Below are 15,917 nucleotides of genomic sequence, written 5' to 3' on the forward strand. Positions count from 1 at the left end.
GCAACCCTAGTACCCCCCCCCCCACTTTGCTGTGTGCTATTGTATGATTAAAGATGTTTACAATAATGCAATATGATCTCTAGACAAGAAAATTAATTTAAAAAAACACAAGGAATTCCTTGGTAGAATTTTTTCTCTACATATACCGTGAGTTGTTGTTGAAGGGTTGATTAAAAATGAAAGTAGTATTGGAGACATGTAAGTTTTAAACACTGGATTTGATCACTATTTTCAACATTTTGTGTATCAATAAGTGATAGATGACCATTCCATCAAAGAGTGCTCGATGATCAGGATCAGATCTTCATACAGTGTACGAGAAGAAAACAAAAGTGACGATTTGATAAAGAAGAAACTTAAAGTACTATCATAATTCAACACTTTGTGTAGATAAGATGCATTATAAGGGCAACAATTCTGAAAAAAATAATAAAGATTACTATCAGAAAGTGCGGACATGTGTGGCTATTCCTTCGACTGGAGGACTAATTTTTACGGCGATACCCCCTACTTGGGTTGGAGAGTGTTCGCTATGTAACTTAGAGAGAATGAAAAAGTGCCCTTTAGAAAACCAACTTTATAATTTTTTTCCCAGCACCAAATCGACAATAATGGATCTTCTGTTTTTCACTTTAGTTATAGTGTAAAATAACAACAAACAAAAAAAAAATGGCAGAATCGTGTAATACATATTGTACTGCGGACGAACGCCCTCCAGTTGAAAAATCTGAAAATGTTTCAGCAATAATTCCTCATCCCCAAGATATTGGTTACGATGTTGAATTTGTAGAAGAAAACATCAAATTGGAGGGTATCACGTGTGTCATTTGCTCTTTGGTTATGAGGAGCCCGATTCAAGCACACAAATGTGGACACCGCTTTTGTGCAAAATGTATTGAAAAGTACCACGAAACAAGGTATCGCCTTATTAATCGTCACCCTCTTTGTCTCACTAACTCCCCCTCTCTTCTCTCTCAACCCTTCCATTGTTTCCCTTTCCTCACCTTTACCCTCTCAATCACTACATCCTTCTTCTCCTTCCCCCTCTTCTCCACCTCTCTCTTCTCTCTCTCCTTCTCCTCCACCTCCCTCTTCTCCAACTCCCTTTTCTCCAACTCCCTCTTCTCCACCTTCCTCTTCTCCACCTCCCTCTTCTCAAACTCCCTCTTCTCCACCTCCCTCTTCTCCTTCTCCCTCTTCTCCACCTCCCTTTTCTCCACCTCCCTCTTCTCCACCTCCCTCTTCTCAAACTCCCTCTTCTCCACCTCCCTCTTCTCCACCTCCCTCTTCTCAAACTCCCTCTTCTCCACCTCCCTCTTCTCAAACTCCCTCTTCTCCACCTCCCTCTTCTCCAACTCCCTTTTCTCCAACTCCCTCTTCTCCACCTTCCTCTTCTCCACCTCCCTCTCTCAAACTCCCTCTCCACTCCCTCTCTTCTCCTCCCCTCTTCTCCACCTCCCTTTTCTCCACCTCCCTCTTCTCCACCTCCCTCTTCTCAAACTCCCTCTTCTCCACCTCCCTCTTCTCCACCTCCCTCTTCTCAAACTCCCTCTTCTCCACCTCCCTCTTCTCCACCTCTCTCTTCTCAAACTGCCTTTTCTCTACCTCCCTCTTAACTCCACCTCCCTCTTCTCCACCTCCCTCTTCTCAAACTGCCTTTTCTCTACCTCCCTCGTCTCCACCTCCCTCTTCTCAAACTCCCTCTTCTCAAACTCCCTTTTCTCCACCTCTCTCTTCTCCTTCTCCCTCTTCTCCACCTCCCTCTTCTCCACCTCCCTCTTCTCCACCTCCCTCTTCTCCACCTCTCTCTTCTCCACCTCTCTCTTCTCCACCTCCCTCTTCTTCACCTCCCTCTTCTCCAACTCCCTCTTATCCACCTCCCTCTTCTCCTTCTCCCTCTCCTCAAACTCCTCCATCTCTCTCTTCTCCACCTCCCTCTTCTCAAACTCCCTCTTCTCCACCTTCCTCTTCTCAAACTCCCTCTTCTCCACCTCCCTCTTTTCCACCTCCCTCTTTTCCACCTCCCTCTTTTCAAACTCCCTCTTCTCCACCTCCCTCTTCTCCTTCTCCCTCTTCTCCACCTCCCTCTTCTCCACCTCCCTCTTCTCCACCTCTCTCTTCTCCACCTCTCTCTTCTTCACCTCCCTCTTCTTCACCTCCCTCTTCTCCACCTCCCTCTTTTCCACCTCCCTCTTTTCAAACTCCCTCTTCTCCACCTCCCTCTTCTCCTTCTCCCTCTTCTCCACCTCCCTCTTCTCCACCTCTCTCTTCTCCACCTCTCTCTTCTCCACCTCCCTCTTCTCCACCTCCCTCTTCTCCACCTCCCTCTTTTCCACCTCCCTCTTTTCAAACTCCCTCTTCTCCACCTCCCTCTTCTCCTTCTCCCTCTTCTCCTTCCCCTCTTCTCCACCTCCCTCTTCTCCACCTCCCTCTTCTCCACCTCTCTCTTCTCCACCGCTCTCTTCTCTTCTTCACCTCCTCTTCTCACCTCCCCTCTTCTCCACCTCCCTCTTTTCCACCTCCCTCTTTTCCACCCCCTTTTCCACCTCCCTCTTTTCAAACTCCCTCTTCTCCTTCTCCCTCTTCTCCTTCTCCCTCTTCTCCACTTCCCTCTTCTCCACCACCCTCTTCTCCAACTCTCTCTTCTCCACCTCCCTCTTCTCCACCACCCTCTTCTCCAACTCTCTCTTCTCCACCTCCCTCTTCTCCGCCACCCTCTTCTCCTTCTCCCTCTTTTCAAACTCCCTCTTCTCCTTTTCTCTCTTCTCCACCTCCCTCTTCTCCACCTCTCTCTTCTCAAACTCTCTCTTCTCCACCTCTCCTTTCTCCACAGCCTTCTTCTCCACAGCCTTTTTCTCCACCTCCCTCTTCTCGAACTTCCTCTTCTCCTTCTCCCTCTTCTCCTTCTCCCTCTTCTCCAATTCCATCTTCTTAAACTTCCTCATCTCCACCACCCTTTTCTCCTTCTCCCTCTTCTCCACATCCCTCTTCTTCACCTCTCTCTTCTCTACCTCCCTCTTCTCCACTTTCGCTCTTCCCCAATTCCTTCTTCTCCACCTCCCTCTTCCTTGCTCACCTTTCTATATCTATAACCACTTGCAAACAAATTTTCATCCCTTTCTATAATGGTGCTGTAGGTGTGATGCCTTCTAAAATTTTAGAATGTTGATAGCTCTGACAGTCACTTTTTTTCTTCTCATTTCAGTGATGGTATTGTCTGTCCCTTCGACCGTCAACCGATTGAGGTAAAGATTCTATATTTTGTTTGTTTTTGAATTAAAAAACGGATCAATTGACCTTCTTTACTTAAAATCCAATAAATTTCCTTCGCTCCGGACTTAATTTAATAACAAAATATTTCTAGATTTTCAAAGATATCGGAAGGGAACGTGAAATTCTTGAAATGAAGGTCTACTGTAAAAATCGTCCACAATGCAGTTGGCAATCAGAACTCCGATATTTCGAGGTACCACTATCATTTGTAACTTTTTTCTTCTGATTGATGGTAAATTTCACAGAAGTCACCAGTAGCCTTCTAAGGATATTGTAGAAGGAATTAAAACCTCCTTAGGGGGTTCAGAATTTGTTGTTTTTAGTGGTTCTTTGATGATTTTGAAGGGGTATTTATTAGTACGTCGCTCACAATTTCTTACAGGATCATATGAAGGAGTGTCTGTTCGAAACGATCGATTGTGATATGAATTGTGGTATCAAAGTTCTACGGTCAGATGTAAGGTTTTATTGTATTGATCCTGAAATCATGTACGTGTTCTGTCTTTGGTATAGGTTTGTAGATTTCAGAGAATCATTGACCATTCCCATAGTTCGGACCCCCCCCCCTTCCCTAAGGGGGGGATGACACCTTCCAAAAAAAGTGAAGAAAGGGGGGGTCAGAGATTTTCACTAAAAAGGGGGGGGGGGGTAGCAAGGAGGGGGGTCGTTAAAGAAGGGGGGCTTACATATATTGTAGATTATTTTCCAGCACTGTTATGAAATTTGGTCTACATGAAAGGAAGTTCTTTATTTTCTCTAAAATTTGGTATTATATTTGCCAGACTTAATTTTTCTTTACTGTTTCCCTTCCCTTTTTACCATAAAAAATTTAGCCCGAAACCCTTGGGGGATAGGCATTTTTAAAGGTTGAGGGGGATGCCAAGAAGGGGGGATCATTTAAGAAGGGGGGGGATAAATTTTGTTTTGATAGAAAAAGGGAGGTACAATTTTGGGTTATTGTATGGATTTCCTCAAGACAATAAAGCGTGGCTTTGATCTTTTAGTTTAGGATCATTTCCTTTTTAGATGAGAAATCATTTGGAAAATGATTGCCTGGTGGAATTTCCTTGTCAATATCAATCGATCGGATGTCTATTCACTGTAAGTTTTCTCTAGGTTTAGAGGTCTAATTCGAGACGAAAATGGTTCCCAAACACTATTGTGTGGACACCAATAATTTGAAACGTCACCAAGCAAGAAGTTACAAATCAAAGCAGATCAAAACCGTTTTTATACACCCCTGTCGCACAGCCCCGGTGGAACTTTTTTCCTCAGTGAGGATAAAAATTCTTATCAAAATCATAAATGGGGATGGAAATTCTATTGTTCCAAGGTTAAAAAACCCAATGGGGATGTTTTTGGAGTGCAATTTTTAAACATGGAATTTCGAGTTGGGATGAAATCAAGGTCGATTTCCCAGTGGGGCTGAAATTCAAGGGTATTTTCCAACCGGGGAGGAAATTTTGCTTAATTTTCCGGTGGGGCTGGTGTTCCAGCGGGTCTGTGCGACACAGGGGTGTTTTTATTGGAATGGAATTGCTGCGTTCTATTGATCCGAAACGTTTAAAAAACCAGTATGAACACTTTCTATCCGTAACAAAAACCATACCGAAGCTATGCTAACCGTAACGTCTGAACATGTTCTTAAATTGTGTGGAAAGATATTCACATCATGTTTATTTTTTTCAGGGCTCAAAAAGATCTTTAACGGAGCACATGGTCCTATCAACCAATCAACATCTCTTGTTCCAAATGCAGCATGAAGTGAGAAAGGTCAAGCAAGATTTCGATGAAAAATTGAAGGCTAAAGATTTGCAATTAAGGATTCTTGGTGAACGCTTGAAGACAGTTGAAGGTGAAATTGTCGTATTGAGAAATGAAAAGAAGAAGATGTCAGCTGAAATCAAAACCAAAAACGACAAGATGAATCAATTGGACGCAAAGTTAATAGAATTGGAGGATCTGGTTGAGGATAACCAACTCAAAAATTATAACAAACTTGGGGATATGGCGAAAGCAATAGACGGTTTGAAAGTTGAAAATCAAAAAGCTGTAGCGAAAATAGATACCTTTTCACATCCATTCATTTTGAAAATTGATAATTTTGACGAACAATTTAAACAAGCGAAAACCCAAAATAATATAATCAGATCACGACCATTCCTTTGTTTGGGCCAATACAAGGGGCAATTGAAGCTATATTTAAATGGCAATAGTAATGGGATAGGCACTCATATATCAATATTTTTTTGTCTTATTGAAGGGCCTCTTGATGACATGATTGAATGGCCAATGAAATGGAAGAAATGCACAATTGAACTGATCATAAATGACACAGTCATAGGGTCACATATATTGAGGGGCGTAAACGAGAATTTCAAGAACTTTAAACGTCCGACTTTTGCTGAAAATGAAACCGGAAAACGAGGACCATCGAAATTTGTTGACCATAAAGATATACCCCATATCATTCGAGATGATATAGTAACGATCAAATTTGAAATTCATTAGATGGACTGTGAACTTGGGATATTTTTCGAGTCCCAATTATTATTGATAGAAAGTTGCTGAATTTTCTAGATTGAATTATTCTAAACGATAGGCTTATTTCTATTGACCCGTAAAAGTCTGTTTCAAGAAAATTAGCGGTCCATACAGTTTTAAACAGTACTCTCGATGGAAAATAAAATATAATAATTTAAACTCTGTCTATTACCGTGATATGGGTGCTATATGATAATTCGAAATTGCTACGGGGTAATATCAGTTTGTATAAACTAAAATTTATCCTACTTTTGCTAATTTTCTGTCTGAATGAGTCGTTGGGCATATTAGACTAAGTATAATTTAAAATAACCTTCCTTCATTTCCATTTTTTTGGAAAATTCTTGAAATAGATCAATCCGATAAAAATGGTTTTTCCGACGAGGTATTACTGTTAATTATATCTTTCTCAATGTTTAAATACCAGCACGTGCTTACTGCTTTTTTTTCTTTATAATTTTTTGTGTTTACTGTCATTATCTAATTCGATTTCTAGGTCTTAGATATATTTCTTTGACTTTTTATGTGCTTTTATTTAGTATTTCAATAATTGAGTCCTCAGAGTAATGTGAATATTGAAGATTTCCGAAGAATTAAGCTTCAGCAGAACAATTGATGTATGTGTTTTGATTACATGCTCTGAAGTGAAGTAAAAGTCTCTACTTATGCTTCTCTTTCCCAGCTCTAAAATTTGATATTTACCTCGATTCAACCTGATATCACAACGTTTTCTGCCCATACCATGTTGAAGTTCTTATTTCACAGCATCAGCTGTAGTTTTCAGGTTCTTTTCTTTCTGGCCTTTTCAGTTTTTTCTATGTTTTGTCTTTTTTGGTTATTTTTTCATTCTGCTCATTGTTTTATTCTTTGTTTTTGCATTTTTAGGATTTTCAGTGTTGTTGAACATTTTCAGTTAATTTATATTAATTCATGTCGATTTATTCAATAAATTTCAAATAGTATATGTCAGCTTTGCTTTATCCTGTATTTTTCATTTGAAAATTTTTGGTCTGTATTTTATACACAAGTTGATAAAGAGCAGTGTCATTCTCAGTTCTGCATTCATTCCAAAAGGAGCACTTGAAGGTCGAACATCAATTTTTCAAATATCAATTTTCGACATGACTTAGTCATTCAATTCAAGACTTAGTCAATTCATCAAACAGTTTTCATACCCAGGCTAACTGGTAAATTTGATTTGGCATTTCAGTGTTTGCTTTTCTTATCTGCCATCTTGCTTAGGTTTCGCCATTTTGCTTAGTCATTCATGCACTTCTTAGGACTTTTCAACCTACATTTTTCAACTTTAAACTGTTTACATAGACACTTAAATTATAATTTTAAACTCAATTCATTATATCAAATTAGATATTTTTGTAAGACTTTGTTAATTTTTTCATTTTAGCTTGAACATATGTACCAAGTGTTACGAACACAGCCAAAGTCTTCGCCTTCATTTGCCCCTGACCCAACATTCTAAAGATAATAACGAAAATTGCTAAGCGCCTTTGGAGGATTACCGTGCACGTAAGAAAATTATGACCATCTGTTATCAGGCTACCGCGTGTTTATCCGCAAATAAGGAAGCCTTTCTACTTCACTGTTCGATCAATGTCAATTGAAGAAATACATGGTCAGGAAATCGGGTTTGCGCGAGGCCCGAGGTCGAGATTTTTTTGGTCACGTGATCGAAACGCATGGGTAGAAGTCGGCGGAGAAGGAGGAGGAAATTTGAACACTATAGTATAACATCATGTAACTAACAAGAACAAATCTAACCCATAATCATAGAAAAAAAAAGAACATTAACAAAAATATCTTTAACAAGCCAATACATTTTCAACAGCTTTTTTATCGCTATTTTTCTTTAAGTTGTTTCGTAGACTCCCCTTTGATTTTTTGGCTTTCTCTTTTATTTTGTACTTTTGAATGATATCTTTAGCAAATGAAAATGAGCGCACTCTAACATACAACTCTATCAAACATTTGAGTAATTCTATCAAAATCTCTTCAGGGACATTGTCAAAACTTATGATATTCTGATAATGGCCAACAACAGTATCATTTTTAGACAGAACACTTACAATGAAGGGTATATCGATCAATCTTATATTAGCCTTAGAGGTCTCTTTTCTGAATATTTTTTCTGTTTCAATGAAAATGGCTTGAAAATCTTCATTTACACAACATAAACCACCCCTGTTTTGAGCTTCAATCAATGTCTGTCCTTCATCGCTAACGATACCATTTTCTAATATACTTATAATGGCCTGGTTACGTCTTTTTGTTTCTCGCCTTTTTTACTAATTTACGCACAACATATCCTGACAAGTATTGCAGGGCATCTCTCTCAGTCTTAGAAATGGGCTTGACTTGGTTTTTTTCTTCATCAGGCTCAGCTTGAGGTGATTTATAAAAATGAACAATCTTCTCACCTAACCTTGTTATCAAAAGAGTAGCAGCAGGAAATGATAAGGACGGAAAGTAACTGCAAGAATCAAGGGCAAACGCATCAAAAAAGTTGTCGAGAAATTTACCAACATTTCCAGATTTTTCAAGGATTTTGAAAATTTCTTTGGCTTCTTTAATGAGCGTTTCACAGACTTGGTTGTTATAGCACTTGAAATTATCTCGAACTTCTTTTGGATAGCAGAGGTCTTTTTCAAGCTCTGCTATGGCTTTCTTGATCAAGTCATGCAACGAGCCACCATCTAACTTAGATTGATAGTAATTTACATAGTTGTACTCTACATGCATGCAAGACATGTGCCTCGTTAACCCCCCTTTTGATTTTGTTATTTTACTACAATATTTACAAACAAACTGAGGTTTTGATGATTCCCCCTTCTCTTCTGAAGAAGCTTCACTAGTGGAGACTTCTTCGACCATGCCCACAACAACCTCACCCAATTCGAGATCCTCATCTAAAACCTCAAAGAATGCAGAAATATCCTCATTGGGGTCCAGTAAGTCAAATTCTGTATCAGATTCAACCATTTCTTCAAAGATTTCAGTTTCAAGGTGCTCAGCCATCTCAGTTCGGCAAATTGCACAGATCCGCAACGCTGCGAAATTCTGCATTTTTAGCGTTGTGATATTCCGCAACATAATTTCGCAGCTCTGGCCTTTGGACCAAAATCGGCATTGCAGGGCCTGGACCAGGGTCCCAAAATAATGTGCATTTTGAAGAACAACCTAAAAGGAAACTTTTCACCCTAGCATTTTAATTTCCTACCTAGCGATTATTCACAATCATTCTTGGAAGAAATGCTACTTCGTTCAAAAAAGCGCTACTTTGTTCAAGACAGCAAGTTTTTGCCTGATTTTGCATGTGTTTAGAAGAAAATTGGTAGGCGCTCATAATTTTTAAAATCACAAGCTTCAATTGGAAGCGTTACGTAAAATAGCAGCCCAACCCTGGGGAAACGCTGCGAAAAACCGCAACGTTGCGGATCTATGCAATTTGCCGAACTGATCTTGTTTCCATGAAAAACAAAAGGTAATGTTTACTTTTTTGTACAGTCCTAAGGTAGCAGACTCGCCTCCGCCGAAAATCTACCCATGCGTTTCGATCACGTGACCAAAACAAAATGAACTTCAACCTTTTAGCCGGGACTTCCTGACCAGGTAGAGAATTCAATTGACATTGGTTCGATTTACGCTCCTGTATATAGTACGTCATTACGTCATTTAATCCCTGGTGAAAAAAAAAACTCGGAGTCAATTTTTACCTACTTTTAATTTTGAGACAAGCTGGAGTTTTTACAAGCTCTTATTTGATTTGGTTGGTCGTTAAGATGTAATAAAAGAATCTTATTACTTTTTCTAAAGAACGCATCATCTCTATCACTTTAAATGACCAATTAGTGAAGTATCTTGTAAAAACTCCAAGGCATCTCTTAATTTTTCATCCCTGGAGTCGCTCCAAGTCTACCGTGAAAAGCACAGGTCGAAATCATATATCGACGCTGTGCCGACCAATCGAGATTCTATTCAGCGCGCAATCAACAAGACAAACGTAACCACGACGACCATCCAAGATCTTGGATGAAGTTCAAAGTTGATTTTTTTTATTCCCGTCGTTGAAAACACAACTAAAAAAAGTCATCAATGCTTTTTAAAAAGAGTCAGTGATAGAGAATCGTAACATAAAGTCTGTCTATTATTTCGATTCAATTAAAGTGACATTTCCATAATTAATAGTTTAGTAATTACTGTTATACATTTGGGGATCATGTAAAAGATTTCTTTCGAGAGAAACTCACTTAAATTACACTTGGAGGTTTCTGGGGAATTCGTGAATAGTAAACTGCATACTGATACAGTCTGCTAGACATTAATAAGGTAATATTTGCTCTTCATCATTGATTCTTTCTACAGTGATTAGATTGACACATGCGCGATAAAATTTCTATTATTGGTCTTCAGAGGTTAATATATTCTTTGAAAACTTAACCTCTGATACTCAGGGTACTCCAAGTCATCAAAAAATTTGCCGAAGTCTTCTTTCGTAAGTGAAGTCGATAAAAGCTACTTCGCAAATGTTGTCAGGGTTCAAATGAAGGAAGGATAGCCTCTATTATACTATTATACTTCACTGGGCATATTTTGTATATTTGCAATTTTATGTAAAATTCAAATATAGAATCTATCTATCTATATATTTAATTAAACTCAGGCCCGAAGGTCCATTCTCGCTACATATAAAAATACAATGATAGTCATATAAAAACCTTTATTTATTACATGTTGAACTATAAAGGGGGTATAAAAACAAATAAAAGAAAGCCTGAGAGGAAACTGAGAATTTAAGGCCGTAATATGTAAAAGTTTGGTATTCTGACGAAAATTGTGGTTTTTAATTTAGACTGAAAATCTTGGATTGAGATTTTTGAGAGTGAGATTGAGAAATTTCTATTCTATGTTACAAGTTCGTAAAACCGCCGTATGAAGACTGATACTTCGGACATTCTGGTACAGAGTAAGCTACATACCCAACCTCGTCCCCGTGTATTCAAGGTTCTATTTCAGTAAGCATCAAAAGACTGATACGCAGGGAACGCACGACGCGTACGTACAACAGGGAGTGATCTTTCCCGAAGTTCGCTCAAAGGCTCAACATACAAATCTTTTTCTGAGCAATGATTGATTAATTTAGCCAATTACGTCGTAATTTCGAGTTTGACAAGAAATTGATTTGAATGTTGGGAGCGAAATTTTGGAGAGTTAGCCGCAAGTACGGTAATACGCACGTAGGTAATCGACCGCCGAAGGCGGTTAATTCTCCGAGCTGTATAGGGGGGGGGGTTTCATGGTTGGCGGAGGAGCGGAATCGGCCCTTTTTTCGGACGGAGTGGCGGAATTTGGCGAAAATTAAGACGGAATTACGGAGTTTGGGTTCTCTGACGGAGACGGAAAATTAGACAATTTTAGTGCGGAAAAACGGAATTTAGCAAAACAAATTGCGGAAAAACGGAATTTAGCAAAAAAATTTGCGGAATTTCGGAATTTTCGACAAAAATATTGAATTTCAAAGGAAATGACGGTGACGGAAATTTGGTTCAATTTAAGACGGTTTGACGGAAATTGGGGAAAAAATTGACGGAATTGCGGAATCGGGTACCCCCTGAAACCCCCCCTGTATACGGGTAAAAAAGTTGGATTCAAAATTTATCACAACTGTGCTATCCTTTTGAATATTTTAAAATTTGACTCGCCCATTCATGCCTATTCTGCACGTTTTGCAGAATTTTGTCGGTTAAAGGTTTGAGCAGCTGAGACAAATTTGAGATATTTGTAGAATCGCTGGTTTTCTGAAATGTGTGGCGTTTTACTACGGAGATAAAAAAGCATTTTTTCGGAGATAACGACGTTAATTATGAATAGATGAAAAACATGCTGTGGCGCCCTGCTAGGGAGATAAATGTTAAGTAAATAAAAAAACTTAAAGTATTTATCAGCTTCTGATTCAAACCACAAGTGATTAAACAACTCAAAATATACTAGCTCATCAAAATCACTAACCTCGTCAAGCAACTTAGCAAAACTGCCACAGTGGTTTAGCTTATACATGTATTTTTTTTATAAGCATACAAAAATCCGAAAACAGGCTCAGAGATGCTTAGGTTCAAAGCTTTATAAGGCTGAAAAATGCTTCAGGGGATGCTTAAATCTAAAACATAAATTTAGGGAAATACTGAAAGTACGCAAAATTCCTGCCAAAATCAGGAAAAAAACATTTTTCGTAGGCTCAAGTGATGTTTGCCATATGCCTAATTTTTCCCCATATCTGAGCCTAGATATGCTTATAAGTGCAATGCTTATAAAAAATATCCATATTTTCAAGTTAAATCACGCAAACGAGAGTGTCGAAGTGTATGAAATTAGATACCTTACAAAATTCGACCTTTCAATTAGATGGTTCAATTTGACAAATCGACCCTTCAATTTGTCAAATCGAACCTTCAATTTGTCAATTCGACCCTTCAATTTGACAAATCCAACATTCAATTTGTCAATTCGACCCTTCAATTTGACAAATCGACCCTTCAATTTGACAAATCGACCCTTCAATTTGACAAATCGACCCTTCAATTTGACAAATCGACCCTTCAATTTGTCAATTCGACCCTTCAATTTGACAAATCGACCCTATTTGACAAATTGATCCTTTAATTTGATGGTCGGCTTGTCAATTTGACAAATCGACCCTATTTGACAAATTGATCCTTTAATTTGATGGTCGGCTTGTCAATTTGACAAATCGACCCTTCAATTTGTCAATTTGACCCTTCAATTTGACAGTTGGCTTGTCAATTTGACAAATCGACCCTTCAATTTGATGGTCGGCTTGTCAATTTGACAAATCGACCCTTCAATTTGTCAATTTGACCCTTCAATTTGACAGTTGGCTTGTCAATTTGACAAATCGACCCTTCAATTTGATGGTCGGCTTGTCAATTTGACAAATCGACCCTTCAATTTGACAAATCGACTCTTCAATTTGACGCTAGTCCCAGTCCCTCTTTCAAAGAGATTTAGTCTGTAAAATGGGCTAGTTCTCCATGTATCTTGCCTATTAGATTAAGGAGATAATGCTTTTTATGTATTTTTCTTATTCCCCATAGTCCCTCTTTCCCCATATTCCCTCTCTCCCCATATTCCCTCTTTCCCCATGTTCCCTCTCTCCCCATATTCCCTTTCTCCCCATATTCCCGTATTCCCATATTCCCTTTCTCCCCATATTCCCATATTCCCGTATTCCCTTTCTTCCCATATTCCCTCTCTTCCCATATTCCCTTTCTCCCCATATTCCCTCTTTCCCCATGTTCCCTCTCTCCTCATATTCCTGTATTCCCATATTCCCTTTCTCCCCATATTCCCTCTCTTCCCATATTCCCTCTATCCCCATATTCCCTTTATTCCCATATTCCCTCTCTCCTCATGTTCCCGTATTCCCATATTCCCTCTCACCCCATATTCCCTTTCTTCCCATGTTCCTTCTCTCCACATATTCCTGTATTCCCTTTCTACCCATATTCCCATATTCCCATATTCCCGTATTCCCTTTCTCCCGATATTCCTTCTCTTCCCATATTCCCTCTATCCCCATACTCCCTTTATTCCCATATTCCCTCTCTGCCCATATTCCAATACTCCCATATTCCCCATATTCCCATACTCCCATATTCCGAATATTCCCTCTCTCCCCATATTCCCATATTTCTTTTCTCCCCATATTCCCATATTCCCGTATTCCCTGTTTCCCCATATTCCCTGTCTCCCCATATTCCCATATTCCCTGTTTCCCCATATTCCCGTATTCCCGTATTCCCTTTCTCTCCATATTCCCATATTCCCTGTCTCCCCATATTCCCGTATTCCCATATTCCCATATTCCCTCCTTTCCCCATATTCCCTTTCTCCTTATATTCCCATATTCCCGTATTCCCTTTCTCCCCATATTCCCATATTCCCTTTCTCCCCATATTCCCATATTCCCGTATTCCTTTTCTCCTAATATTCCCTTTCTCCCTATATTCCCATATTCCCGTATTCCCTTTCTCCTCATATTCCCATATTCACTTTCTTCCCATATTCCTTCTCTCCCAATATTCCCATATTCCCATATTCCCTCTCTCCCAATATTCTCGTATTCCCATATTCCCTGTCTCCCCATATCCCCATATTCCCATATTCCCTTTCTCCCGATATTCCCATATTCCCGTATTCCCTTTCTCCCCATATTCCCATATTCCCTTTCTCCCCATATTCCCATATTCCCGTATTCCTTTTCTCCTAATATTCCCTTTCTCCCTATATTCCCATATTCCCGTATTCCCTTTCTCCTCATATTCCCATATTCACTTTCTTCCCATATTCCTTCTCTCCCAATATTCCCATATTCCCATATTCCCTCTCTCCCAATATTCTCGTATTCCCATATTCCCTGTCTCCCCATATCCCCATATTCCCATATTCCCTTTCTCCCGATATTCCCATATTCCCGTATTCCCTTTCTCCCCATATTCTCCTCATATTCCCATTTTCCCTTTAATCCCTTATTAAGGGATTCTATCTCTTTGGGGAATAGACAATATTACCAGCTGATATTACTTGTGTTATGCATAAGTGTTAAAATTGCTTTCAAAAAATACAGTCTAACACCCCATCTCCCTCGAATCAGAGCTCAAATCAGCCTTGTTTCGAATAAACGCCCCCTTCGATGGGGCATTTATTGAATTTTTTTTTCAAAAAGGGGCGCGTTTATTCGAGGGGGCGTTTAACAGAAGGGGCGAAGACAGTAGATTCTCCATAACTCGAACACCCAATCCAAGAGGAATCGAAAATCGTTATATAGTTATGGAGAGTTCGAGTTTGGTAGAGGATTTTGAAATTTTCGCAATTTTTTTTTCTCTAATTCATGGAATGAGTTGATGGAAATGAAATATTTGATAAAATATCTACTTTTTGTACGATAAGAAGAAGGTCAAAAACATATATTTTATCATCAACAATTTATTAACTGAGGAAAAAATCATCAATTACTGTTTGTTCACTATTAATATCAATTTTTTGTTTAATGTTATTATTTAATTCCTTCAAGGAACCAGCATTGCTTCCCCGAATCGGGAGAATAGGATTAAAATTTTAATCACAATATCAGAAAAATCGAGTTCTAGAGGAAATACTCCAAGAAGGGACCAAGAAAATCATTCGAGTTACGGAAGTTCGAGTACGAGTAAGCAAGCCTTAACGTACAAGATGAAAAACTACAACTAAAGATCGCGATAGGAAAAATCAAATAATTTCGCGAGATAAACTTTCGCGAAACAATGATTTTAGATTTTTCGCGAGACAAACTTTTCCGAAAGGGTAAAATTCGCGAAATTCGCAAAGGTTTATCTTGCGAAAGTTAACCCGAATAAAGTACTCTTAAAATCAGAAAGACATTTGCAAACCTTTAATTTTTTTTTTTTTTACAAAAAATTCAAAATAAGCCTTGAAAATTACTTAACCCAAGCCTTAAAAAGTACAATATGTAGAGCGAGTTGTACTTTTGTAGACAAAAGAGTTCATAATTTCAACTTAGGTTTTCAGTTATTTGGTATTTAATTGTTACATTGAAACAAAAATATTATTAAAATTACTTTTTCAAAGTAGTTTTATGCTCATTTTATTTCTAACGAAAATGGAACCTTTTATCGATTTTTAAGCACTGTCGTGACATTGTTCGTAAGAAAAACCATCTTGGAAAATGCTCGCAGTATCACTTTTTAATGGATTCAACTTACTTCGAAGATAGTTGTTTCATTGAAAGCCTAAAATGAGCCATAATATGTTTTTGTTACCAGGCTTTATCAAGCATTAAAAATTACAATGCAATCGTGTCAAGATAAGGCTAAATACAAAAGCTAGAAAAGACTCCATGGTAAAAATAACTACATTGTAGCCAAAACACAAGGTCTAATCTCTATCAAAATGCATCGATTGAGAATTTAATTTCAGATTTAGGGGGTTCTAATATGGAAAAAATATTCAATTTTGACTGCATTTAAGTGTCATCATTTATGACATAGTTGTCAATAATGGCATAGATA

At 38.6% G+C, this 15,917-nt stretch overlaps 2 protein-coding genes across 2 annotated transcripts; one reads left to right on the plus strand and one right to left on the minus strand.

Moving 5' to 3' along the window:
• The first annotated feature begins 637 nt into the window (after positions 1-637).
• On the plus strand, positions 638-5,784 carry LOC136806367 (TNF receptor-associated factor 5-like). The gene is made up of 6 exons (XM_067062929.1): positions 638-917; positions 3,206-3,245; positions 3,365-3,466; positions 3,656-3,730; positions 4,300-4,374; positions 4,963-5,784. Exons 1-6 carry the CDS (start codon positions 670-672, stop codon positions 5,782-5,784), a joined length of 1,362 nt encoding a protein of 453 aa, XP_066919030.1. The 5' UTR covers positions 638-669.
• Positions 1,321-3,010, minus strand: LOC136806366 (apical junction molecule-like). The gene is made up of 3 exons (XM_067062928.1): positions 2,563-3,010; positions 1,623-2,466; positions 1,321-1,584 (listed from the first exon to the last, which is right to left on the minus strand). Exons 1-3 carry the CDS (start codon positions 2,943-2,945, stop codon positions 1,321-1,323), a joined length of 1,491 nt encoding a protein of 496 aa, XP_066919029.1. The 5' UTR covers positions 2,946-3,010.
• Positions 5,785-15,917: the final 10,133 nt, after the last annotated feature.

The sequence above is a fragment of the Clytia hemisphaerica genome, unplaced genomic scaffold (assembly GCF_902728285.1).
Source record: "Clytia hemisphaerica strain Z4C2 unplaced genomic scaffold, Clytia hemisphaerica genome assembly, whole genome shotgun sequence".
NCBI classification, from domain to species: Eukaryota; Metazoa; Cnidaria; class Hydrozoa; order Leptothecata; family Clytiidae; genus Clytia; species Clytia hemisphaerica.

Bases quoted from the DNA above. Each gene is read 5' to 3' on its own strand.
- LOC136806367 (XM_067062929.1), top strand. From the start codon at position 670: ATGGCAGAATCGTGTAATACATATTGTACTGCGGACGAACGCCCTCCA. The intron at 3,467-3,655 runs GTACCACTATCA...AATTTCTTACAG, and splicing joins CAGAACTCCGATATTTCGAG to GATCATATGAAGGAGTGTCT. The intron at 3,731-4,299 runs GTAAGGTTTTAT...TTTCCTTTTTAG, and splicing joins TCAAAGTTCTACGGTCAGAT to ATGAGAAATCATTTGGAAAA.
- LOC136806366 (XM_067062928.1), bottom strand. From the start codon at position 2,945: ATGAGGAAGTTTAAGAAGATGGAATTGGAGAAGAGGGAGAAGGAGAAG. The intron at 2,467-2,562 runs GTTTGAAAAGAG...GAGGTGAAGAAG, and splicing joins AGGGAGAAGGAGAAGAGGGA to AGAAGAGAGCGGTGGAGAAG. The intron at 1,585-1,622 runs GTGGAGTTAAGA...AGGCAGTTTGAG, and splicing joins GGGAGGTGGAGAAGAGGGAG to AAGAGAGAGGTGGAGAAGAG.